This window comes from Ptychodera flava, chromosome 16 (assembly GCF_041260155.1).
Source record: "Ptychodera flava strain L36383 chromosome 16, AS_Pfla_20210202, whole genome shotgun sequence".
Lineage (NCBI taxonomy): Eukaryota > Metazoa > Hemichordata > Enteropneusta > Ptychoderidae > Ptychodera > Ptychodera flava.
In genome coordinates this window covers 4,293,688-4,321,061 of record NC_091943.1, presented here as the reverse complement: position 1 = coordinate 4,321,061, position 27,374 = coordinate 4,293,688, and the positions used below count along the sequence as shown (strand labels likewise).

Sequence of the window (27,374 nt, the reverse complement as noted above, 5' to 3'; positions counted from 1 at the left end):
AAATCGTGGTGAAATTTGCATATTTGCATTTTTTGGCTATTTTTTTCATTTTTGATCAAAAATTTTTTTTAACTCTGAAACCACACGTCCGATTGAGTTGAAACTTGGTGTAGAGGTTTTTACGGGTGACGTCAGTAAGATTTGATCAAATTCTGGTGAAATTTGTATAATTTTATTTTATTGGGGGAATTGTTTCTACTTGTGATAAAAAAATCTTTTAGCTTGATTTTAGTTTGTTTTGATAACTATATGGGAGCGACCAGTGACATTGTCACTATTTTTTATTACTTGTATCGATGACCGAAATGTCTCCTGATGTGGAATTCAGTCATCTATGATCAACAGTTCGGAATATGGTACGATCATGCACGTTTTTGATCTAACTGTAAGTTTATAGGGCCGTTTAAGCTTATGAAGTTGGGTATTTTTCCCTCGCAAAACTTCGAAAGCGTGCATAATCTTGAAAATCTGTTACACTATCGTTCTACTCATTGCTGGGACTAGTTCAGGAAAGGACATACACAAATGCCGTTCAAACAATAAATACCTTCATTGCATGAGAAAAACTACAAAATTGATGAAACATAAACGGAAGAAATTCAAAGAATTTTCAGTTCATGCGCGGAAGAAACTTAGGATATCGCGTTTCGTTTGTCAACACAATAATTGCCCTCTTCATCTAAGTCAAACCAGTCGAAGTCGATATCGTCGTCATTAAGTCTTTTTGAAAGATTTTACGATGCCAATGATATTTCTATTTTCACTGGTTGCTTATACGGTAAAGTTGAACGTAAGAGAAAACTTGCAGCGCTTCACAATGATCACAAAAGAAAGCTTACGTGATAGAAATCTGTTGAAAAAATCTTTTTATACTTTAATGGTAAATTTGAACGTAAGAGAAAACGTGCAGCTATTCACAATGATCACAAAAGATAGCTTACCTGATAGAAAACTGTTGAAAAAATCTTTATAAGCACACCATTTAAAGAGCAACTTTTTCATGTGCCGTAGTCTTTTGCCTCAGTAGGGGACTGGACATAAATTACAGGGGGGGGGTGGGCCGGTGTTTTTCGAAAAACCGCTGCGTAAAAAATAGTGACCCTTCAAAAGTTCATGCACAAAAATTAGTGACCCTCCCCCTTATCCGTGCATGAAAATAAGTGACCCTCCCCTGTTACTCAATACCCCCAAAAAAAACCCGCAATGTGTTAAACACCCCCTTCTGACTTGCTATACTTTTTAAGTCGCCCTCCCGAAAGGAAGGCAAAATGTGGCCGATATAACGCGTTGTCCAAAAAATATCAAATCATATGTGTGTTATTCATGTAAATGTACTTTGCTTGAAGTGGCAGGTAAAAAGTGCATGCCTGTACAAAAAATGTAATTTTTAGATTTTATCGATAATGTTGATTCACTATACATGTAGTCGACTATAAGAAAACTACGAATGTGTATTTTCCAGTATAAAACTAGCTATATCTGTTCATATACAGATGTTTAATAACTGATATAGATATACTTGAGTAGCATGGGTTGTTTACAAGTGCACATGTGAACAAGATATTTGATTTTGGAATTTCTGTCAAAATGTTGATTCACTATACATGGGAGTCTATGACAAAACTATACATGGGAGTCTATGACAAAACTATCAAAAGATTTTCAGAATTAAAAATTTGCACTATTTGTGCATATATGGACCCTGAATAATTGACATAATTGTGCTTGATTAGAAGAGGGTTGTAAAATGTGCATCTGTGTACAATAACTTTGTTTTTGGAATTTCGCATAAAATGTTGATCCACTATACATGGGAGTCTATGACAAAACTGTAAAAAAAAATTTTCAGAATTAAAAATATGCACTATTTGTGTATATATGACCCTGAATAATTGACATAATTTGCTTGATTAGAAGAGGGTGGTAACACATGCATCTGTGTACAATAACTTTGTTTTTGGAATTTCGCTCAGTGAAATGTGGATCCATTATACATTGTAGTCTATGAAGAAACTATGAATAATTTTTTTTAAATACAAAACTTGGCAAATCTGTGTATTTATGTATGCTTGATTATTGATATTTATGTTCTTGATTAGACTAGAGTGGTTACAAGTTCATGTGTGTGCAAGAAATTTGATTTTGGAATTTCACCGAAATGTTGATTCACTATACATGGCAGTCTATGGTGAAACCCTATGAATAATTTTTTTCCAATACAAAAATAGGTAAATCTGTGCATCTATGTACACTCAATTATTGGTACTAATGTTCATGATTAGACTAGAGTGGTTTCAAGTCAATGGTTGTGCAAGAAATTTGATTTTGGCATATCACTTAAATGTCGATTTACTATACATGGCAGTCTATGATGAAACTATGAATAATTTTTTTCCAATACAAAAATAGGAAAATCTGTGCATTTATGTACACTTGATTATTGGTATTAATGTTCATGATTAGACTAGAGTAGTTTCAAGACAATGGGTGTGCAAGAAATTTGATTTTGGAATTTCACTGAAATGTCCATTCACTATACATGGCAGTCTATGATGAAACTATGAATAATTTTTTTCCAATACAAAACTTGGTAAACCTGTGCATTTATGTACACCTAATTATTAGTATTAATATTCATGATTAGACTAGAGTAGTTTCAAGACAATGGGTGTGCAAGAAATTTGATTTTGGAATTTCACTGAAATGTCCATTCACTAAACATGGCAGTTTATGATGAAACTATGAATAATTTTTTTCCAATACAAAACTTGGTAAACCTGTGCATTTATGTACACCTAATTATTAGTATTAATATTCATGATTAGACTAGAGTGGTTTCAAGTCAATGGTTGTGCAAGAAATTTGATTTTGGAATTTCACCAAAATGTTGATTCACTGTACATTGTAGGCTATGAAGAAACTACAAATAACTCATAGGTTATCTGATCGTAAATTGTTATTCAAAAGTTGTTCGACCTGAAGCTTCCAGTTGTTATTGATGACACTATGCACTATTCTGAACAGTTTGTATTCTGTCAATATCCTCAAAAACTTAAAAAATGTACATACAGCGACATGAACGTTTGACACCGACCTATACCCAATGTATTGTCAATGGGAGAATGATGTCAAATAAGTAATCTCCCAAATTGTTATTGAAAGAGTCATTATAGGGGACAGTTATGCACAATAGTGTTGAATAAGTAGAAATCATGACAACTTAAATCAATGTGGCTGCTTGGATCATCAATACATTGTTCATTATACCTGAAATTTGCGCCCGAAGGGCGCGCCGAAAATAGTAATGGCAGAAAATGAAAGTGCCAGGAGGTATTTTTTCTTTTCTCAGTATTCCATAACGTGCACATGCAATTTCAGCTTTGATGCATGAAAAAAGGTGACCCTCCCCCATAGGCTTGCACAAAATTTTATGACCCTTCAAAAATGCTTGCGCAAAAAATGGCGACCCACCCCCAAAAAACACCGGCCCACCCCCCCCCCTGTAATTTGTGTCCAGTCCCTAGTATGAAAACAAAAGTGTAAAAGTTGAGCAAAGCAAGTTCAAAGCTCGTGTCATTCACACGTCCCAAATTTTCTATTGATAACGGCAACAAAAGGGTTTCCCGACATCGTCACACGATCCTATAAAAATGCGTCGATTTATCGTAGACTTTATGAGCCGGAAAGTCATAAGACAGTGCACGGTCGTCATGGGCAAGAAAAAAAGTAATTATTAAAATCATTCTCGCTGTCGGCATGCCTAACTACCGTCGCAATCAGCTAGAACTTGGTTTGCCGTATGGACTTCGCCGAGATGCAGACAACATACACGATCAAAATGCTGTAGCCGTTGTTCAAGATGGTTGCAAAGTTGAAAGTTTGAAGCGAGATGCAGCACTCATACCGGGCACGGTTACTTTCGAATATCATCGATCGTGACGTGTCAGTCAACAAAAAATACTACTTGAAGGCAAAGAAGAAAGCATTCATCCATTCTCCAAGAGTTGGCATGGCAGAGAAATGTCACGTCGGTGTTTTGGCAAATAATGCGGCTGTACCTCTGCTAAAGCAACCAGTCCGAGGTACTGTTTTCACCGTACATATTCACTAAAACAGATCAAATCATGCCGCTGACCAAAAAAATGAAACGGCCTTTTAAGGGCCACAACAGTCTCCAAAAAGAGAACTACTGATACCCAAACTTTTTTGTGTTTGTATGAGTGTAAATTGTGTTTATTTGATCGTGATGAAATGAGCGAATCGTACTTGATCGACAAGTCCGAAAACCCGACTATCCTAAATGTTCATTTCATGGTAGCCAAATTGCATCGAAATGTTCGATTCGTACGTAATCAGATGTTGAAAAATCTGCTTATTTTGATGGTAGCAAAATGACAGTAACGAAAAGACGACATTGTACTAGATCGAGACGCTAAAAAATCCAACTCTTTTATATTGTTCATTTACGGTAGGTAGTGAAATCCAAGTGTAGTTTTATCGCCAGGAAATGATAGCACTGTTCCCGATTGACATGTTCCAAACCCTAACGATAGTGTGCGTGTGTGTGTGTGAGGTTTGATACTTCACTTTGACACTTCAATTGTTTGTGACTTTGATAAGCAGCGTAGGTGTTGTGGATATCCTGGTCTTGTTACATGACAATGGCTCTATTGTTCCAGTCAAAATTCGGGTGTACCCCCCTGGGGGGTCTTATAAACGAACTAACAGCTAATTACGAATTGATAAAATAATCCTGGGGGGTCTTATAAACGGGCGGGGTCTTAGAATCGGAGGAATACGGTATATGCAATTTCTCCCAGTTGTCATGAATATACCGTACATGAAAGCAACAAACATTGAAATTTGATCAAATAGAATATTATGACGATGTCGTGATCTCTAGTGTGTCCAATGCTGAGATGCATTCATTGTATGAATATAGACTATGTTTCATCATTGCTACCACCAGGAAATATAGCGGGTATGGTGACATTATTTCTGTCATGCCAGTGTTGTCAGTGAATGTAGGTCATTTTAAGGTCTTGTAGGTAACAACTCTCTTTGCAATGCCATCCCTGATATTACAGCACCATGGAGATATTTATAGCTGTAATGGTGTTACCATAGAAATGAAGTGTGTTGCCTGTAACACTACACTTATGGTTGTCATGAGAACACTTTTAGTTGTCAGGGAAGTCTGTGATGGGAGGCAGGTACTATGAAATTGCAGAAAATTCAATTGTACAAGAACAAATGATAGTTTTCCTGTATTTGCCAGTGATTTCTGGCTCACTTTCCAGCCTTACAGCTGGTTGCTATTTTTGAGCTTATCAGAATCTCAAACCTTTTGCAATGCTGAAGGATATCACAAACCATGCTTGCTGTTTGTCTGTGTACATGGTATATAAATTACAATGTCAGTACGCCTTTGATAATAATTTTATCCCTATCAATGCTGTCCCATCTTTGTTTTTTTTCTAAATATCAATTCCAACATTGTAGCCGTTTGTAGATGTCTTGTTACTGCATTTTGTAGCTTTCCTAATAACCAATTATTTCAAGCTAGTTATTTGTTTATAATGGAGAATCACAACTTTGTTTAGAATTACAGAGAATTTTTGAAATTATTCGTTTGATCTTTTCATCAATTGCCAAACTCAACGGTCAGAGTGAAGAGATATTTTAGAACCTTGCAGTCGTTTTAATGCTCTATTTTACATTTTGGAATTACATTCATGAAACTTGAACAATAAAACTTCCCCTTTTTTCCAGGTTGAAAGCATCCGTAGAGTGCTGCAGAAAGAGTTTAAATTGGAACTCTATGAAATAGCTGATGAGAATGCTATGATAGATGGTGGTGATGTGCTGTTCACAGGTATGGGCACTAGAGGGCGCTTTTCAAATGATAGCCTAAACTCTCACCTATATTTGTAGTAACTGAATTCTATAGCTTGCCAACTACAAGTGAGGAAAGACTAATGTTTATCTTTGCTAGCTGTTTGCTGAGCACGTCTCTTTAGCATTGTTGTTCAGCAATGCCAGCCAGTGGTTGATGTAATCACAGTTCTACCATCCGTAGAATGTGTTACATGGTATGCTATTACTCCAATCTTGCACACAATATGATTTTGCAAGTGATCTGTTTGAATCCTAAAAACCTGAAGGTTCAAGTAATAACCTGTGTATGATTTCAAAGATGTATATATGGTATTTTCTGCAAAAAAAAATCAAAATGCTGATGAAAAAATGATCCTACAAAATTACTTTTGCAAAGAATCATTGTACCGTAGAGTCTATTATCCAGAATTCTTTCAGGCAATGTTAAAGATTGGAAAGGTATTTGAAGTTTTTTAATTGGCTCAAATGTTTTTCATGCACTTGCAGTGTACTTTCTTTGAAGCTCCATTTGCTGTTCATGTAATCTTTGTAATTTTGTTCTCTTCATAAAATACAGTTCCTTGTTTTTATTTTTGTTCTATTCATAAAAATACAGTCTCTTGTTTCACACCTAAATCATGGTGAAATGCCTTGTGTTCAACTTGTCAACACAGCCTGTGTTATAGTCATTTCAAATGTCATTTTCCATAACTGAATTTCAGTCTGGAGTAGCATTCGTCAACAATGACATTCTAAACTTTACACAATGCAATAATGTTTGCAAGGCTAATTCTTCATACATCTATTTCAATGTGCTTCAGGGAAAAGAATAAGGAAACATATTTGCTGTACAGAGCAAGTGTGAGGAAAATATTATTAACCTTTAGAGTGCCAAAGTCAATTTTTGTCACCTTTGTAAACTAAAACCCAAACAATTTTTTTCTGATTTTTTTTAGAAATTTTGATACAGAACGGAAGCCAATAAGAAATCATGTCAATTCAGTCCATAACTATAAAACAAGTTATAGAAAAATGCATAAAAATTTACAAAATAATGCACTACAATTTTGGAGGGAAAAATTTGGGCACTTTGAGGGTTAAAGGTTATGTGCAACTATTGTCCCTTTAAAGTGTAGCAATGTTTATGCCTACAGGTAAGGAGTTCTTTGTTGGACTGTCAAATCGTACCAACCAAGCTGGAGCTCTAGCTGTAGCCAATGCCTATCCTGACTATCGTGTGTCATCTATCAATGTTACCAATGCTCTTCATCTCAAAAGTCTTGTCTCTGTTGCCTGGCCGGATGTTTTAGCTGTTGGTGCTAGTCCAGCTGCTAAAAAAGCTCTTAAGGTATGTGAAAATATAGCTGTTTTTGTTGCATTTGACCAGCGGAAAAATTCAACAATTCGAATAACAGGTATGATAGTTTTACAGCAGAGCTGTAAATGGGACCAAACTATAAAAGACCAAAGAAGTTGGACAACTTATACTACTTAAATTGCTTTGAGAAAGTTGGAAATTAAAAAGAAAGAGATTTTATGATTTTGAATAGATTGTAAGGGAGAAATATATCATCTGATATTGTATACTGTATTGAAGACATATCTGGTGTGTGCAAGAAACGTGTCAAAGGTCAGAGTGCAAGAGGTTAAGGTAGGCAGGGTACCTTACATAGCTTGATAGTAAAGTATTAAGTGTCAATGTTGCATTTTGTGTGAAGAAGAGCATTTTGTAAGTGAAATTCCATCTGTAAATGTAAATTTTGCAATCATGCCAAGTGATTGTGCAGTGAGTCATAGCCCCACTTCTCATCTCCAACAACACTATCACACCAATTTGAATTTTTGTCATCATTTCTCATCATGTTTTGATTATTTGTATTTCAGGAAATGGAATTGAAAGGGGAGTATGACTATGAGATAATTACCCTTCCGGACGATGAAGCAGCAAGCTGTCTCTATCTGAATGGTACACTGATACACTGCTCCAAAGAAGAATACCCAGAGAGTTTCAAGGTAAACCTTTCAGCAAGAATGAACATTAGGGGACACAAAGAAACTTTGATTGAATTGTTAGTAAGCCGGGGAGTCCACTTTCATCACTCTCCCATCAGAGCCCCCTAAGAAAATCCCTTTTTGTTTACAACCAAAGGTGTGTCCACTTATTTCCAGCCATCCCAAACTTTCATCAGAGATGAGCCTTTCATCATATTTGTTACACTAACAGTGCCTTCTGACTTTTTGATGTTCATTTCTCATCCCAAAATCCATATTCTGGTGTCTGTTAAGATGCAATGAACTGACCACTGATTTGTTGGAAAAAGCTTGGGTCACTATTGTCACATTCTTTGTTTTCTCCTGTAGGTCTTTGAGGAAAGGATGCCCGACGAGCGACGTATACCCTTGAACTTCAGTGAAATTTCTAAAGTGGATGCTGGTCTTACCTGTGGAGTCTTGCTTATTGGAAAACAACGAGTACACATCCAGTAAAAACTGCATTTATGCACTGGAGTACATACTACCACAGCCCATCAAACAAACCAACCGTCTCCAATATTCCCATGAATCATTGCAGTTTTTAGAATCATGACATTGATTTGGTATACAAACTATTTAGGAATACTAGTTCATCATAGAGCCTACTTTATCAGTACTAATACTTCCTTTCAATTTTCCTTTTGATATTTTTTAGAAATTCTCATAATTAAGGCAGCCTGTACTGATCCAAATCGTTGTATTATCAAATTAAATTTGGTTTTAGTAATGCATTCTGTCATCAATATCAAATTGATTGCCATTATCAAATCAACAGTTTAATATCTTTTGAGAAATCTTTAGCTTCTAGTGGTGTTTTAAAGGTCACTTACTGATGATATTCATTATCAATCTTTAGTCTGCACTTACCGTTCTGAAAATATGCACTAACATTTGATACTGCCAAGTCTTAGGGCTGGTTCTTAACAAATTATCGTAGTTCACTTTCTCATTTGTAAGAGTCCACATTATCAAGGCATTATGGGTTTACAATACCAAGTCTAAGATTCTGCCTGTGTGGACTTTTGATAGTTCACACTATCAAGTGCATGAATCCAAAGTCAATTAAGTCTGAGTCCTCACTTCCAATTCCAGTACCTGACCTGGTAGTCCACACTATCAAGTCTAATACCTGACCTGGTAGTCCACACTATCAAGTCTAATACCTGACCTGGTAGTCCACACTATCAAGTCTAGTACCTGACCTGGTAGTCCACACTATCATGTCTAATACCTGACCTGGTAGTCCACACTATCAAGTCTAATACCTGACCTGGTAGTCCACACTATCAAGTCTAACAATCCGCATTATGAAGTCTAGCACCAACTCTTGTCATCTTTTGATGTTTACTCCATCAAGTCTTAAGAATGCACACAACAAAGTCTAATAATAATACTGGCTCTTACAAACTAAAATAGTTCACACTCCCAAGTTTTGGAGTCCACACTACAAAGTTATTCTGATTGTAAACGCTTTGGTATGTTCCGGTATAGATCTACAATTAAACTGACAAAAGTGATGCATTTCACCAAATTGTAATACTTATGTACCCTACCATTATCTGCTTTGCCATCAGTAATCGTAATTTTAGTTGAGTATATTTAAAGGAAAATTCGAACTGAAATGATGTTTTATTCCTTAGTACAAAGTAGTCACAAGTTAATGAAATACAAGTAGTTTTATAAACAGACTAGGTATTACATTTTAAAGTTGCTTGCTTGATAAGCATAGATAATGAATATTCTTTTTATGCTTGCAGATCAAAAAAATTATGTATATTAGAAAAGTCACAGGAACCATCCAGACCTTTGGATCGCTTCTCAGATTAGAGTGTTTGATAAAATTAAAACTATTCAAATGACTTTGTAATTTCAAAAAGAATAAACCCCTATTTTGCACTTACCTGCCATTTTATTTTTTCCTAGCATTAATTTATTTCCCATAGAATTCGCCAATATTTAGGCCGTTTATAGATTTATTTTTTGGAGCATTTTTACAATGATTGCCTAGGTGCAATTAACTACCTTGCTTGAGAAGTTTATTTTAAATTTTGAAATTATTGTTGTCTTAGTGTTTTTAGCTTTCAAACTTCGGATTCTTTCGACACTTGTGATTTACTTTTTAGAAGAGTCACCTTAGAGTGTTTGGGTTCCATACTTCATGAGTTCAGTTTAGAGTGTAATGTATTCACAGTAACGGTGAATAGTGATGGGCTTTACAGGGCATTTTGTCAACTTGTAGATTTGAAAATGTGTATTGTGGGGCTGTAGCTACTCTCTCTTTCCTTTCTGTATATAGATTGTAATTGTAGCAAATTAATGGGCACGGATAATCCAATTAATAAAAAAGCTGCAGATGAGTAATGTCGAACTAAACCTGTGACAGCTTGCCAGAATGTATAGCCTGTTTGTAAAAATCCCTTTGCAGTTTTTATATTTATACAATATGCAAAATGAATGTAGAATCAGGTACGGATGCAGAACTGGCTCACTGTACACAGGATTTTCTAGCTATAAACAGACAGTAGCTGTTCAGTTAAAAACAAGTATTAAGAGTGCAAGAAAGTTTAGAGTTTTATTTTCTTGTGAGGCAATTCATTATCCCGTCATATCAGAATGGATGTGACATGAAAGATTATTGCCTTCATGCAAGATATTTCACTGAGAAATAGTGTTTTTATAAAATTAGGGAAATTTATAGATAATCACTTTATCCAAGTTCAATAACATGCATCATTTGTCTTAAGAAGATTTTATGTGCTTTTCTTGTGAAAAAAATTGAAACTTTTTCAATGTTGGCATTTCATGTCTTTTTCCTATTACATGGACACACGTTTTGGAACAAAATAATGCGACCATTCCAATGCTGAGGAGATAGGGATGCAACTCTTCAAAATCTGTAGGTTTTGTATCATGGACATATTTTAAGACTGAAGTGGACACATACAATCTTACATGTTAAGAAGGATGTTGCCAAGGAGGTTATCGTGTACTCAAAACCCCTAACCCTACCTGGCAGCAACTCATGCCAGCCAGTTAGTGCGACTTACTGATGTCCTGTCCACTAGCCTGTAGTCATGCTGCAGAAAGTCTTAAAAATTGTCTGACATTGTCAGCCAAGCCGGCGATCTCACTCATTTGGTTGTTGTTAACTTCACTCCTTTGAAAACAATGTAATGTGTCATCTGATGCCCTGCTAGCAGCTGTAATGCATGCTGCCTGTAAGGGCGCTCTTAACGTGTGTTTTGAAAACGGCTTTTTGAGAGAGGCAGCCAAAATGGAGCAAAAAGTTTTAAAATCATTGGATTTACACATGGCATTCTGTGGTTCTGTGTAAAAATTGGAGAATTATGTGGCGAGATTCATTCTGTCAAATTTGCTGTCAGTACCAAGTCATTCTGAGATGAAAAAAGTGTAACTTTGGCAAATCTGTGTGTCTCAGTATTACTGCATGATTGAACCGGAGCAGAACTCATTTTCAGAATGGGATTCAGTAGATTGAAATGTAGCGGTTCATCATGGTATTCTGATGAAATTTCACAATGTATTCCGCTCATTTTTCAATGTAGTTTAAATATTTTCTACCAATTCCCTCTGTACTTCATTGTTGTATTTCACCAGTCTACTTTTAATGGGTGTAGTTTTCAATAAACATTTTGCTTGTTTCTTTTCGATTTGTGTCTCTCACATTGTGTGTGTCTGTGTGTGTGTGTTATCACAGTTAGGTACCACGATGCATGGAACCACTTTCCAGTAAACTAGAGATTTGCAACACATAGATTTCTGCCAAGGCATAAAATAATGTAGAAACTTTGAAAAACAACTGCATCACTATACTCATGGATTGACACTGGCATGTGACTTCAAACCCTTTCCAAAAGAAGTACATGTATACAATAGCCACGCGCACTGATATTACACCATTAACCCTTTCACCACTATGGTTTGGCCCAAACCCACTTTTATTAATGGTGATTGTGGACCTGTTTACGGGGAATCGGGGTTGAACAGGGATTAAAGATGGCTGTTTGGGGGTTAGTGATCACTGTCACTTCTTATCGGTATATCATGCAAGGCAGAAGATTTGGTGAGTTTCAGAAGGGCTTCAGTGTTAAATACCATTTCCGTAAAAGTTTTATTTTGGGGGCACAAATTCAAGCGTTTTGCCATGGTTGAACATGCTGTGTGCCACTCAAGTCACTTTAAAGTCATAGGGTCATGTTTTTTTGTGAAAAACTAAAACTTACATCATGAACTGTTTATCAACCTGGCCATGTCCTGCTTACATTCTCCAAAAAGTATCAGCACGTGAGCAGTGCATACAAAATAGAGTGTAGTACTACATGTAGGTCCTTGGGTATGTAAAATGAAATACAAAACGGGTCAACTGATTAAAACGTGGCTATATAGAAGAAATTATCAGACACCAGACTTAAAAAAATTTCCATAATTTATTTATTTGCAGATACTGTTGCACTTGAGCTGGTCAAAATGCTGATGACAACTCTATTGTCCATTCCTAAATAACTGATTATCTCTGCAGATTAAAGTGTCGTTGTTATACCTATCCTACAGGAATAATGCAACAAGCTTAGTACATGAATACTTCACATTGGATTGCTTGCACAAACACCAATTTAGTCAACAGAAATTTTATGCAGTCGGTCTACAGGAGCTCTGTAGTTTGTCTGCGGGGAATACAACAGGATTCAGTCATAATAGATGCGATTCTAGCTGCAGTCTTCCCTAAAATGCTAGTTATTTTCTTTTGCTAAAGATTCAATATTCAAATCTCGATGAGAAGTCAATCAATTTTTCTTGGTATTCCTGATCCTCCTTTCATGCTATCATCGCTTCCAATATTGCACAATCAATAAGAATCCACTATGATACCCATGACTTGAGTCGATGACTTCACCCAGATATTTCAAAAATCATCCAGGAAGAGATTATCTTGTGAGAAAGCATGGCGTATGATGTCAGTTGGCTTCAAGATGCTGGTACTACCAACCACAACCTGTACAGAACAACATCACAGACTTACTGTACATTATTTGTTCTCTCATTACAATTCATTTCTGATTGAAAAATTATTTTTTCTCCGTAAACCAAGGTAATCTATCCCCACATCATGATTTTTTCAAGAATTTCATTTCTGTGTCAATGATTTCAAGAATTTCATTTCTGTGTCACGGATAAATTACTGAAACGTGACCATGCAAATGTATTCCTCATACAGTCTCTGCTGAAAATTTTTTATGATATCAGAGAATTTAATCATCATATTAAATTTGGAGCAAATGATCTTTCTTGCAGGGAAAGATATATCAAACTGCTACTTAGATAAATCTAAAACACTTGATTACTTCACTATTTCAAACTGGTTTTCGTAATTGTTGGAATCCTGAACAGTGCCTTTATTATTTTCTAATTCTTATCAAATTGAAAAATTTCTGAAAAAAGGTCCCCTCTCTCCACATCCACTTAATGTCTCTTCCATTCCTCCACACAATTACACTCCCACATCTCTCTCTCTCTCTCTCTCTCTCTCTCTCTCTCTCTCTCTCTCTCTCTCTCTCTCACACACACACACTAATCTATGACCATCAAAATTCTACTCACATGTACAAATAGTCTGTAACTTTTCAACACACCCATAATATTTCTCGCATCTCAGGGCATTTTAAAGATTACCAGATTTGTAACTTACCTGTATGTTTGTTTTGTGAGCTGCTACAGCTTCTTTGATCTGTCTGACTTCAGAACATGTCACTCCACCAACAATGAATAGAACCAGCAGTGGATGATCATTGGGCCTGGGTTTACTCACTGTCATGAATAATCTGAAAAAGAATGTGAATCCAAAACAAAATTTCATCCAATAAGAGATGAGATCACAATCGTGTGTTTATTGTCCTGGAGCAAGGACTTCTTTACTCCAACCACATCAACAAAACTTAATTGTCTCTTCATGTTGACAAGATTAATAAAGTGACCACACGCCCAATTACAGATAGTATGCTATTACAAGTTTTTCACATGTAAATCCTGTGAAAGTTTATCAAAAGTACATGTAGTAATGACAACATTTTTTTCACTTAATGCCTATTAAAATTCATAAGCTCCATGTCTATTAAATACACCAGGGGAATTTGTAAACAATTTGGCAAATTTCAGCAATTTGTCAAACTATGATAGCAAAATGAAACATTAAACCTGATGTATGATGTTACATCATTTAAATTTTATTGCTTCATTGTAGCAAATCCTGACGATGTGCTATTGTAATTAGCAACTCATACATTTCATACACATTCTTTGTTTTTTCACGATAACATGCGATTAACCGCACTGATTTAAAGAGTTCTACTCACCCAAATCCACTTTTCAACAAATCTTTTAATCCACTGGATTTGTATTCAATATCCACAAGATCAGGCTTGTTGGGATTAAATATTTCATCCACGATTTGTTTGAGGATTGGTTTGTATTCTGACTGGTAACTTTGTGATTCCAGGATTGATCTAAGAAATGAAAATATAACATGGACAAGATTTGATACCAGACTCTCAATAGTTCACAATTGACAGACAAATTGATGGATATCATTAAGTTGTCCCTGGTTTCAGATGACAATTTCTGCACACCTACTAGAATGCTCTACACCAACAGATAACTTGAGAAAATTTGTCTTGCATCAATAAGAATTAACATTTTATATCGGCCTACACACTAATACAACCATCTTTGTTTGAATGATTTAATAATTTTTTTCAAAATGTGCCCGACTTCAGAAGGATAGACAAATGAAACAGAAGTATTTAGACCTTTTAATTTGATACTAAGTCTTGATTATCGACTACTAGAACAAATTTACACTGGTCATTGGACAGAAGACTAATAGATAAAAATTGTGAGAAGTGAAGTCATCTCGTAATTTCAACAAGTTGATGGAGTCATCTCACTACCATTTTGAAAACCATGTACATTTGCTTTTCATAAAATCATTTCAAAATTGTTCAGCAAAATTGAGAATAACGAATCACTGACCTGAATTGTCTGAGAGGTGACCTTGAATCATTTAATCCTTTCAGTTTATTGTAAAACTCAAATATTGCTTTTCTGACACCATCTTCTTTGTTCTGGTAACCAACTAATAAAAATAATGAAAGTTTCAATTGTTTATTACGCCATACAGATCAGCACAATATTAAACAATGATGTTATGGTACAGAGAGTCTGATGGAGACCATGTCAGTGGATATCATACTCATATACTAAGATATGTGTCTCAGAGTTAAAGGATATTCAACAAAAATACTTAAATATGGAAGGATTTTCCTACAATTCCTAACATCACTTACCTAACCATCTAACAACTTCTGAATGATCTTCTTGGGATAAAATTGACTTCATTAACAAATTCTTGATTTGCCTTTCTTCTTCCAGACTTTCATGTGACTCATCACCGATCAAAGAGTGGACAAAGACCAACAATAGAAGAATGTCTTCTATGTCATAACTGAAGATTGAAAACAGAAGGAAAAACAATTTACAGAATCTGGCAGAATGTCAGTTTCAAGTAAGCCGGGTGACATCAGTATTTAAGAAGTGCCAGATGAGGGCGCTCTTTACTAAGAAAGGATGGAGGACAACATATCAGTGACACAGTTGACCCTGGAGCACTAGGGAAAGACCACTGTAGTGACATGAATATGGAAGAGCATCAAAATTCTTAAAAGCACAAAACAATCCTATATTTGAAAGTGAGAAATACTGAATAAGGGGAACTGGTGAAAATGTGACATTGGTATTAAACTGGCAGGAGATTTGAGATCTGATGGAAATAACTGCTTAGGCCAGACATACCGGTAGATGCAACTTAAAGAAGAACATGCTTTGAGGACAGACATTCAAACTCTCAAATTTCTATAATTCTCTTTTCATCTACCACTTGTGAGGGCTCACTTTATTAAAGTTCTTTGAATAAGAAAACATTATACAGTCTTAGTTTCAAACATCGAAAATTTTATTTTTCCCCATATAGTTAACACAGGTAATTTGTTTCTGTAGTACCAAACTCTGCACAGTGACCCCTGAATTTTATTCTTGATTCAGTAAGAGAATGGTTGAAAGTTTCATTATGGAAAGTCCGAACAAAAGTTTAAGTCTTTCGCTTTTTCGGGGTACATACTACCCGGTACATCAATGAAGCCAGTTCTTGATGTGACTTGATCATCTTTGTAATGTGACTGTAATATGTTGTAATGATAAAACCAATTCTGAATAGTATAACACAAGTAGCTACGTAACATTTGAAACTAATTATTTTTCACTGATAATATTCACAATAATCAAGCTATATTCCTGGAACAGTGTTTCCGTTTGATTACCATATAAACAACCAGAGATGAGAATAAAGAGAGACAGACTTAAATCTTCACCTACCTTTTTTCTGTTTCCATAATTTGTTTGATTTGACTCAAAGCACTGGGACAATCACTGTCTCCTGTGTTTAGAATAATCATCTTTTCAACACTGAGTAATTTTTCCATTCTTGGGTATTTATCATGTTTCAAAGTCTTGATACAAGCCATGACTAACTGAAGTAACCCAGCATGATTCAGAAACGCCTCTTTCTCGCCTCTGTGTTCATGAAATCAAAAATAAATACTATTTCAATTGGATAATTTCTGACCAAATATTGAACATGCATTGTCATGGTTTTCTATAGACTTGTACAAAACATGCATATGCATATCAAAAAAGTTTTGGAGTGAGACTCACACTGGTCCAAGGACCACGGAGTACTGAACATATTTACACACCCCTGCGGTCATACAATCGCAATATCCACCGATATATTAACTTCACTGAATTTTGAATACAAACAATATCACTTTTCTGCAGTTCATGTATTCAACATAAATGTACTTACTGAAGTACATTGTGATGAATAAGTTGGCAAGAACAAAGCACCGGGATACTTACTTGAATAACTTAAGATGCGATTGTAAAGTATCAGCATTGACACGACCCAGTCTTCCTGTCAATTGAAGAGGCAGGCCTTCTTGAGATGCTGCTTCCACTAACTGACGGTTTATCTCCATTAAACATTCCTGAAAATCAAAATAATTAAGACCAAAACCAACTGATGATATTTCATATCTATTTCAGCATCCTCCCATGAAATGTTGTGCAGAGATAAGATTGCGTTTCCTTGGTGACAAATTAATCAATCAAAAACTGACATCAATCACCTGCTTTGATCTTCAAAGTTTTCCTTAAACTGCTGCACTGTGTACATACTGAATGCATAAAGCTGTCATATCCATTTTGTTGATGTTGTTTCCATGGCAACATCTTACCTTTTGTTTACTGGTTACCATGGTGTTTAACATACTATGTGTGTATCCATCTCTTGGATGAGCCAGACAGCCAGGCACCACAACATCATTGCTATATTGGCTGTGAAAGTTACAATGAAACATATTACCTCAGTCGTAATGGGTAAAAAAAATTATATATAGTATACTGTCACATAAGCCATAGGCCTTCAAAATCTAAGTGATACATCACTGACTGACAAAAGTTTTGTTTGAGGACAGAAAATGATACATATCACATGTACTGGTATAAGATTCATGCAGTGAAGTTTTCAGAAATTTTCAAATTCATTAGAATGTCATCAGATAGGGGCAAATTGCAAGAAAAGCATTTCCACTGGTTTAGAAAAGCTGATACTGCTAATTAAGGATTCTAGCTGCAAACTTTTTGTGCCCTACATCTGTTTTGAGTTTGGTATTATTATATTTTCATGGTTATTGATACAGTGGTTGTGATTGCTGTAGATTTAAGGAACATCTTTTTGTCAAGGAACAAATCAGATGTTCCTGCAGTAACAGGAATTTTATGACTTGAGTTTGCATTTTCTAATTTGTGTGAAATGACATTTCAACATGGAAGTTCATCAGACTATGAATTCTTGAGAGCATTGTCACAGAATGTGTAAGTTACCTTGATGTTGAACACAGATCTGCCATGTTCACCCCAACATCTGAACTATGACCTGGTAACCTTGGTAACAGAGAGATGATCTTGTCTGCTAAAGTCTCACCATGGTGACCAGTTGGTCCAACGAGATCAAGTGTTCTGTCAATGAACACAACCGATGCTCTATTTGGTGCAGTCTTCATGACAAAAGATTTAAAAAACATTATTTAAATCAATGCATCCATGAACAATCAGTGTGGTTATTTAGGACCAGCATTTTAATAAAATATTGTCAACATTGTTTACAATATTGAAATCTGCATTTATCTTGTCTATTGTGACCAATCAATCTTATCAAAAGTAACCTGTGTTTGTTGTATATGATGGCAGGTTTTCCATAGATATCATTCAGGTAAAACATGTTAAATTTTTTTCTTATCGCAAGATTCAATAAAACACACTTGTGTAGCATTGGTCAATATTTTGCATCGTATAAACAAATGAATAAAAGCAAGTCCATAAATTATAATAACTGACTCATACCCATGGGTCAATGTCAATAAATTATTACAATTGACTAGTACCCATGGATAAATGTCAAGAACGTAAAATCCAATGATTGATTGACATTGTATCTTTACCTTTCTCCTGTTCTTCGCTGACTGTAGTGATGCTAATTCTGATGCAATAATTCTACTGGTTGGTCCCACAGCGTAACAGTCTTCATTGACATTTAACATTTCAAACAGACAACTCATTGAACATACAAACATCTGTAGATTGAAAAGATAATTGCAAAATTACACTTTTATCAATCACTGCAAAAACAGTACCTATGTTTTATGAAATGTGAAACATTGATTACAATGGCCTTACAGTAAGTTGTTGTTTAACTACAGGACAAGTTTAGCATTGTCTTGAATTATTTTTTTGTTTGATGAAGGAAGTTACACATGCTGTTCAGCTGTCTAAAAAGTACCCTGTTCCCACAATACAGGTGTAAAGATGTTGAACTTTCTGCTACAGACCAGAAATTCATGGAAGTGAAGTTTTTTCTCTAATAGGTTGGGACCACACTCTGCAAATTTATATCTCAGGATGGTTATTTATTTAGGAACGATAATACGAATAACACTATACTGTAAGAAAAATACTGAAATACTTTCCAGAATCTGTAATGATCATAATAAACTCATGTAAATAATACATGTAAATAAAACATTTTCATGTATACTGTCAGCAATGAGAAAGCACAATCATGGCAGAGTAGCAGTAGTAAAATGAAGGAACAAAGTTTATCATTTCGTGTAAAATGACCCAAAATCTGTATAAAATTTTTCCACATAGAATTTGTGAGAGATTGTTTTACCAGCCTCCAAGTCAGTTTCATCAAATGTAGGATGATTGTCAACTAGTGTTGAGGTCTTTCACAGTAACCTGTTACAACATAATGATGATGTATGACTGAACAGTTTACCACATGCAAATCTATACACACCTTGATTTTATTTTGTAGTTGGCGTGGTAACATGTGGAATTCAAGGTCCATGAGTGACTGTATTGTCTTTTTGTCTTTCTGTAAAAACAGAAAATGAAAACGATGAGAATACCCAGGTAACAGAAATATGTTTCCGATCTTCTCATGTGAATGATACTGTCACCTGTTACAATATGGCACTATTATGTTGTAAATTGAATAATGCTTATGACCTAAAAGTCTGTTTTATTTCAGAGGCTCCTCTGTGGACTCCATGAACTGCAATCACAAAGTCAATTGATAAAAACTGTTTTATAAAAGAACTTAACAGCAATCATTTTACATAGGGCTGGACAAAGTTGGAAGTCTGTTTGACAATACCTTAAGACTCAAGAACCTAAGAGCTGGGGTAGTTTGCAAAACAACCTATTAATATATTCCAAAATATGCAAATGAGGTAAAATAAAATTTGCGTCAGTATTTCTTGAAATATTACCTGAATTATGAAAATTCATTAAATATGCATCTTATCAATTAATTGACAGAATACTGACATGTGTCTTTGTATTCTTTTACAGCACTGTGTGACCAACATCTGTACAAAGTTTTAACAAATTTGGCGAAGTCTCTCTAGAAACAGAGCTCTTTTTCAAAAATCACTAATTATGCAAATAAGCACTAATTACATGCATGCCACACAAAAAACAATGGACGTTCACGTGTATGTCATAGTGTATTATCCTGTACCCAGTTTGAAAGAAATTGTGTTCGGCATGTCTGAGATATGTGTGTGGACTGATACACGCACGGAAGCATGGAACCCAATCCGCGGGGACTAATATGTCTTACAGCGAGGGCACGACTTATCGGAACACCAAATTAGGTAATTACCCAGCAACTTAGCTGAGCACTTTGCAATTTGACCTGGCATTTACCTAAACAAGAGTCTGTTTATTGTCTGAAGACTGATAAGATATCCACCAAACTCAGCAGGCAGCTCCAACTGAGTAAACTGATATGCCTACACAGGAACAACCCATTTCAACTGGCATCTAGTTCATGGGAAATTGTGAAAAGGGAGAATAAATATAATGATGTAACACAATCTATTGTACTCATTTTGTGTCCTGGGCCTGAACCTGACAGGTTTGCCTCTATATGTTATTTGGAATTGAAACATCGCAGCATCCCTTGTAAATCTATAGAGTTACAAAACTTGTCAAATTTACCACCTTCCATGAGCCCACCACTGACGTTGATGGAACAGTCCATTTTTATCATATGATTGGATGGTTGCTCTGACAGTCAGTCTTTCTTTAATGTATGTAATTGTGATTAAAAAAGTGGTAATAACATGCATATATACAAAAACGGACACAAAATGACAGCGGCAAATCATGTTTTATACTTTACAACATTTTATTCCGGCCCTTCAAAACTCTCCCATCAACTACCGGTACATGCAGCTGCCGGTCAAAATGTTTTTTCCAGTGTAGGCATATCAGTTTACTCAGTGGAGGAGCTGCCTGCTGAGTTTGGTGGATATCTTATCAGTCTTCAGACCATAAAACAGACTCTTGTTTAGGTAAATGCCAGGTCAAATTGCAAAGTACTCAGCCAAGTTGCTGGGTAATTACCTAATTTGGTGTTCCGATAACTCATGCGCCAAGTGTAAAGTAAATACATACTCAGAAGCCCTGATCCTAAAATTTTAAGCACAGGTAAGGTTTCACATGGGCAGTTCATACCATTGATGTATTTATTTAGATTAAAATTACCAAACTCTTTTGCAAGTTCTTGGCATTGGCATTGCATCAATAATGATAACTGATTGTCGGCAAACCTCTTCTACTACCTCTTAAATACTTTACCCGCAGACACAAAAACCTAATCTATTGACAACACTTCCTGGTTGGTTTACTAGGTTAAATGTACCATGGCCACAGGAGAAGATGAACAGACATATGACATCATATAACCAGTTTGACTTCATTTACATAATTGTTTGTTTTCAAGAATTCTCACTCAAACCTGCATATGTTTTGACTTCAAACAAACTTTCAACTTTGTGCAGCCTAGTAAAGTTTGTAATTTTTTTTATGAGCACAGCAAACTGAGACATGTAATTTGCTTATTTACCAGAATTGATTCACTTTTGAGGTCATATGACAGAATCAAAATGAATTATCTAAATAAAAGTCGGAGAATGTTATTACCATATCTTGTCGATGGTTTTGTAATCTTTTTGCATCTGTAGGTATCAGAGGAAACAGTGATGCATAGGATGGTGTAATGAAGAGACTTGGACACACGCTGGCAGTTACTATGGCAACATGAACAACTTCAGCTGTGTAGTTCTGAAAGAAAACAGAACACTGTAATTTGCAAAAATGAAAACGTTTGGTGAGTATATGATACAATAGTTGTACTACTTTCTATATAGAATTTCTAATTTAGGAATAAATTGTAGATTTGTTTAATGGCTCACTACTGTTGCTGTCGCTGCTAAATTTAAATTGTTTGATGAAATGTTACATCATTCTATTCAAAAGTAGAAATGAGAAAACTGAAATGTTTAGTGAGTTTTGATAATACATGACCTAGAATTTAACCTTGGATTTCAAGGATAATGTCAAACCAACTTACCATATTCCTCATCCATTGTAACATTTTATCTTCAAATCCATAAAACAGTTCACTTTCTAAACTTGCATCATACCCTCCAGTTCTGGCAAAACAGTGAACTTCTGCTGTCACCGTGGTAATAGCTATACAGTACTGGAAATGACTGGCTGTGATGATGTCTTTGATTATGTCAGCAGTTTGACCAATCAGAGGCGTGCTGACTATAAACACAGCTTTCATGTGCAATGGCTCACCACTCTGAACAAAAAAAATTGATAGTTAATGTAAAAACTCTAAATAAAATATATACCATTTTATTATGAAATCAAAAAATTGTGGCTAGATTTTACCTAAGTAAGAGTAAAATAGAGCAGAGCAGTGATCAAAAATGGAATTTGTCATATAACAATGATATTTTGAATCTTCAGTTCTAGTTCCTTCTCCCCAGTTAATTAATATGTGCATTCTATTTACTATTTGCAAAATTAAAAATTATTAAGATCTAAAAAGTATTAAAGGTCTGAAACTACAGTACTTTTGCTAAAGTTTATGTCTTGGCATCAGTACTGTAAAATGTGGACACTGAGATGGAGATTAAGATGAACTGAAAGTTCAAATATTTCACCAAAATCTTAACTCATACCTCAAAAGATGAGAATTCTTTCACATCCAGAGCTCCACTGGCAAAGAGCAAAGCAACACCTCCATTCCAGTGAAGACACTCAGCGGTTGCATTGTCCATAAATACAACTGCTTTCTTAACTTTGGCAAACACAGGTTCCCATGATGCACTGCTACAACTTGCAATACTTCTAATCCCAGCAGCCATTGCGCTTTGAGTTGATACCAATAGTTTTGGAAAAAAATTGATCTTCACCCTTGAGAGAAAGTGAATTGAACTTGAAAATTATATTGTCCAGTGGGCTGCGCTTATTTTCACCTCTACAGGGCCATTGGCATTGTAGCGCTACTGGTGAGCGAAGTCGCAAAAACCAAAAATCACCGACCGCGTCTCCGTAGCGCTACAATTTTGCAGCTAGAATTAAGTATGCTCATCTCTCTGTCATTCTTACTCCATATGGAATGGCGGGTACTCCTATTAATAAATTAAATTGGTCACTACAACATGCAGATTGCTGCGCTATCTTTCGTGATAACCCAGTCACGCAGAGAAATTTTCCCATTCATTCGTATCTGCTGAATCGATGCAGTTTCAATAGAGCCAGTGGCACACACAAGCACTCGGGATATAAGTTTATAACGTGTATCTGTATGGCTTTCAAACAACCCAGCAGACACAAATGAAGTGTCTGTCTATGTCTTAAACTCTACCATTGGATGAAATTGCACTGAAATTTGAGCTATTGTCAGTTAACACCTAGAAGTGATAAATCAATAAATTAAAGTCTACTAATTACCGATACTACGAGTAAACTGTCCAATGTACATCAGTGTTTATCGGGATCAATCCACGAACACACTCAGTCCCGTTCGTCCCCGGGCGCAGCCATATTGTTATGATAGGGAACTCTGGGAGATTGTAAAACTTCCGGGTCATTCGAGCTGCACGCGCTGCTGACAGCTGACAGGAGATCGGGAACGTCGGCGAACTTGCCCGTCTTTGCATGTGGGTATTGGTGATGCATCCAAAAGTTTATCATCAAGTGTAGTTTTAGAGAAAAATTCACCACTAGACGATCTGTGCGCGCCTCTGAATCCAGGATACTTGACTGAGAAACATTTCGAACATGTCGAAGGAAAAGCTAGATGCTATACCTGATGTTCAAATCGACCCTGATGGAGTCTTCAAATACATCTTGATCAAGGTTTCATCAAAAAGTGGCGAGTCGAAAACTATAGTACGAGGGGACGCTCTTTCCGATTACCATTGTAAGGTTCAAGGTTACACTCCTTAAATTATAGATGTGTCACGTTAAAGTTATTGTGGAGGGACTGTGATGTTATAGATACTGCTCTCCTATCTATAGTATAGTAATACGTTTGTTTTCGTGATGAGAAAAATTAATACGTATTAATTATGACTTTAAGTTTTAATTTAATTAAAGTATTACTATTTTGATGTTTGAGAAATTTTTTATTGATTTAATTTAAATTCTATGATCTACATTTTTATTGGGTTTGATTTTATAGCAGATTTCATCTAACAGCCCTATCAAACCCCGGTCAGGGAAATACTTTCAAAAAAAATTTAAACTTCGATTGCAGGGCGTAGCAGTATCCACACTAGTATTTGCACCAATGTAAGTGAGTTAGGCAACATCCCTTGAGTCACTGAAGTCATCCCCGATGTAGTTTGTCAAATACTTAAATTACTTCTTATGGTGGAAGTTACTAGTCTTAATGTCTATCCACACTTGCAGTAGAGCCCCCCAAAAAACAATTATATCAGAGTGTTCATCGTAGCAATGTGTTGTTCTGATTGGATGAGAGCTCATTCCAACCGTGGTTAAAAACTTTTACCTGTGCGGAAATGAACCCCTTAATTCAACCAGCATAGACAGAGAGCAATGAGGTAGCAGGCAAAATCAGTGTTACAACGAGGTGAATGATTAAATACATGGAGATTGTTAAATGAGTAGTGTAACAATTATGTTACTTTAGAACTGTCTTATTATTAAAGTTGGGTACAGTCCTGTCTATATAGCACTCACCTAGTGGGTCATGCCATATGTGTAGCATTGTAGCCAAATCTCATGTATACTGGTCTTTCGTGGGGTTTATAAAAATTTTAATTGTTGAAGTAAGTTTTGTTCATTATGCGCTCGTTTTTGTAATTTAGCTCAGACTGGGTAATTTTTTCAGCAGTGTGCAGATCATTTGACATACCAGATTTGATATCTGCAATTGTTAAATTCCCTGAAACCACCACCCCCATATTGGTGTATTTTAGATAATTTTAATTTCATAATTTAATCTATGAGAGCCCTTCATTGATTGTCTCCCTAGAATTTATATTATTATGTCACAGTCTTGAAAACTCTCCCAACAGTCTTGTGGATACACGTTAATGACAAGTAGAGTAGTATTGAAGTTAAAATAATGGAGAATGGTAAAGTTGTTTTTGGTGACATTTTTATTTATTTATTTATTTATTTGTTTGTTTCTTTATTTATTTACAGCTGATGTATTTGACAAGACAGCACCTGGAATTAAAGCCTTGGGATTAAACTGTGAAGCATTAGGTGGTGGAAGAATAGATCACAGTAGTACCAAGAAGTCTATTCTAGTCTATGGTTACTCTATGGTTAGTTGATTTCGGTGATTTAGCACTTTCTTACAACTTAGGCAGTGAAATTATGGCAAGGGATGGACTTTAAAAATGTGTTTTTTTATCTTGAAATGCATTGTCTGTGTCTTTGATTGGTATAACCACGGTCCCTCTATCATATTACCTCTATGATAGAGGGACTGTGGTATAACGTTATTGTACCTACATACAAATGAATACCTTTCAAATAGCATGGCAAATCATGAGTAGTTCATGTGTCATTTAAGGGCACTGCTATACTCACTGATACATGATGGCACCTAACTGAAAATTCAAACTAAACTTTCAGATCACATCTGATGCATGCACCAACAAGTTCATACTAACAACCTACTGACGCAAATTGTCATATTATAAAAAAGAAATATGCACAAACTTTAACTGATGAGAAATGGTGATCAGCTGTTAATGAATAAGCATCTTAGTTGAAACACTATAGCAGTCTTCTCTGTGGAATGTTGTAATGAAAAGCATTCTGTAAAATATGTAACTTAAGCAGATTGCAGAGATGCCAAACCTTATACCACTAGAAGGTGTTGAGTTTAATGTCACCAGCTGACCTATTATTGTTAAGGACTTGCACGCAGAAAAACAGTACATCTTTACTTTTGGTAATTTAACTCAAATCTTTTTCATATTTTGTTCTTTTTCAGGGATATGGTCAAGCAGATCATTCTGTAGCATGTGAACTTTTGAAAAAGCACTATCCAGACTACAAGAGTATAACATTTTCGAATGAAGGATACTAGAAAAGTTGACCCAAATTCCTAGTCACCATAATTAAGAGGGAATTTTGTGCAAAAGCGTGAAATTGCCATGTTTTGTGAAAAAGAACCTCACAGAAAAGAGTTTATGTATGTTGAAGTCCATCAAACAATGAACAATATTTTAAGTACATTTATTGCCAAATAAAATCAAACATAATGTGTTCTGAGTTTTCACTGGCAACATATTCAGTGTGCATTATTGTAAATTATTCATTTCTTTTTACTAAAATCTATGGAATTTCAGTAATTTCAAAGATCAACTCTGCTGAAAGAAATTCTGGAGAAAATCTGTGATTATAAAAATTTTACCTTGCCATTGATGTACTAACATATTGATGGTTTGAAATAATAGAAATGAGATTAAACCAACAAAACAGAAATGACACGTGTGAAAATCAATGAATTACAACTTAGTGGATTGTAACAATTACAGAATAATATGCAATATATAATAAGCAATATACATATATATGCAAATCGAATTACTGATTTGAATAGAACACCTGGTAAAGTCACAATTCAGCAAATATATAGACAACAATCAATCCTGTGTTGGGTATGAAGTAATGATACTGTCAAGATTCAATCCTACATCCAACACCACTTGATAGAGCTCCACTATCATAGCAGCATATATACACCAATAGTTATTTGGTAGCCGAAACTTGAAGAATGCATTTGCCCAAGAACGTTGCCTATATCACATTTCAAATGTAGGCCTATGGTATCTTGAATGGAAACAAGCAGTAGTTCTCAAATTGCAGTTTTGCCAATTTATCACCAGCAGTGTCATAGAAAGTTTGTACATAAATTATTGTTACCATACTTGAAAACAAATGTGTTATTTTCTGCCATCACAGACCTCATAAACATACTCTGTTGACAATATCTTGTCTGTGGACAGAATATTTGATTTTGATTATTACTAGTTTGTCCTGGTGTGTCTCTCTGAAAACTATTTAGATGGCCAATTGACATGCGACATTATGACAATACTGCATGGTGCTACTGGACAAAATGCTTTCTGTTTGATTAGGAGAGGCACAGTTGAAGCTGATTATGTTGAAAAGATAGAAATATTCAATAAAGCATTTCTGTAACAAAACGCTATATGTAACACTAGTCATGTTATTTCACTTCTAGGCAATTGAGTGAAAGTTACTTGGTGGCCACAAATTTGTGTAGATCCCTACATGACAAACGAGAATGGTCAACCATGGTTACTCATAGGACGTCAGTAATTAATACTTAACAGTGTGCGACTGCAGTCAACAGCTGGTGTAATGCTGATGACTGACAAAATGCCTATCAGAAG

The 27,374-nt window shown here is 35.4% G+C and overlaps 3 protein-coding genes across 6 annotated transcripts in view; 2 read left to right on the top strand and 1 right to left on the bottom strand.

Moving 5' to 3' along the window:
• The window catches only part of LOC139152575 (N(G),N(G)-dimethylarginine dimethylaminohydrolase 1-like), a 58,579-nt gene extending 46,999 nt beyond the window's left edge, over nucleotides 1-11,580 (top strand). For all 3 annotated transcript variants that reach the window (XM_070725807.1, XM_070725808.1, XM_070725806.1), the window contains exons 4-7: nucleotides 5,773-5,875; nucleotides 7,032-7,225; nucleotides 7,762-7,890; nucleotides 8,239-11,580. In XM_070725807.1, coding sequence (XP_070581908.1) covers nucleotides 5,773-5,875; nucleotides 7,032-7,225; nucleotides 7,762-7,890; nucleotides 8,239-8,364 — 552 coding nt within the window. In that variant the 3' untranslated portion in view covers nucleotides 8,365-11,580. The remainder of the gene's footprint in view (nucleotides 1-5,772; nucleotides 5,876-7,031; nucleotides 7,226-7,761; nucleotides 7,891-8,238) is intronic.
• Nucleotides 11,581-12,342: 762 nt separating this feature from the next.
• LOC139152572 (sec1 family domain-containing protein 2-like) lies at nucleotides 12,343-23,535 on the bottom strand. 2 transcript variants are annotated; one of them, XM_070725793.1, is made up of 15 exons: nucleotides 23,422-23,535; nucleotides 22,647-22,881; nucleotides 22,025-22,261; nucleotides 21,595-21,735; nucleotides 19,400-19,477; nucleotides 18,543-18,674; nucleotides 17,926-18,098; nucleotides 17,277-17,376; nucleotides 16,900-17,027; nucleotides 16,357-16,554; nucleotides 15,273-15,430; nucleotides 14,959-15,061; nucleotides 14,283-14,432; nucleotides 13,619-13,751; nucleotides 12,343-12,925 (listed from the first exon to the last, which is right to left on the bottom strand). In XM_070725793.1, exons 2-15 carry the CDS (start codon nucleotides 22,830-22,832, stop codon nucleotides 12,836-12,838), a joined length of 2,007 nt encoding a protein of 668 aa, XP_070581894.1. In that variant the 5' UTR covers nucleotides 22,833-22,881; nucleotides 23,422-23,535; the 3' UTR covers nucleotides 12,343-12,835. The 2 variants fall into 2 exon arrangements, with proteins under 2 accessions (XP_070581894.1, XP_070581895.1); XM_070725794.1 differs by lacking the exon at nucleotides 19,400-19,477 and having other exon boundaries at nucleotides 23,422-23,520.
• A 2-nt stretch (nucleotides 23,536-23,537) lies between these two features.
• LOC139152573 (14 kDa phosphohistidine phosphatase-like) lies at nucleotides 23,538-27,164 on the top strand. The gene is made up of 3 exons (XM_070725795.1): nucleotides 23,538-23,893; nucleotides 25,144-25,268; nucleotides 25,946-27,164. Exons 1-3 carry the CDS (start codon nucleotides 23,752-23,754, stop codon nucleotides 26,039-26,041), a joined length of 363 nt encoding a protein of 120 aa, XP_070581896.1. The 5' UTR covers nucleotides 23,538-23,751; the 3' UTR covers nucleotides 26,042-27,164.
• The last annotated feature ends 210 nt before the right edge of the window (nucleotides 27,165-27,374 follow it).

Bases quoted from the DNA above. Each gene is read 5' to 3' on its own strand.
- LOC139152572 (XM_070725793.1), bottom strand. From the start codon at position 22,832: ATGGCTGCTGGGATTAGAAGTATTGCAAGTTGTAGCAGTGCATCATGG. The intron at 18,675-19,399 runs GTGTGTATAGAT...TTCAATCTACAG, and splicing joins AACTACAAAATAAAATCAAG to ATGTTTGTATGTTCAATGAG. The intron at 16,555-16,899 runs GTAAGTATCCCG...TCATGAACACAG, and splicing joins TCGCATCTTAAGTTATTCAA to AGGCGAGAAAGAGGCGTTTC.
- LOC139152573 (XM_070725795.1), top strand. From the start codon at position 23,752: ATGTCGAAGGAAAAGCTAGATGCTATACCTGATGTTCAAATCGACCCT. The intron at 23,894-25,143 runs GTAAGGTTCAAG...ATTTATTTACAG, and splicing joins CGCTCTTTCCGATTACCATT to CTGATGTATTTGACAAGACA. The intron at 25,269-25,945 runs GTTAGTTGATTT...GTTCTTTTTCAG, and splicing joins TAGTCTATGGTTACTCTATG to GGATATGGTCAAGCAGATCA.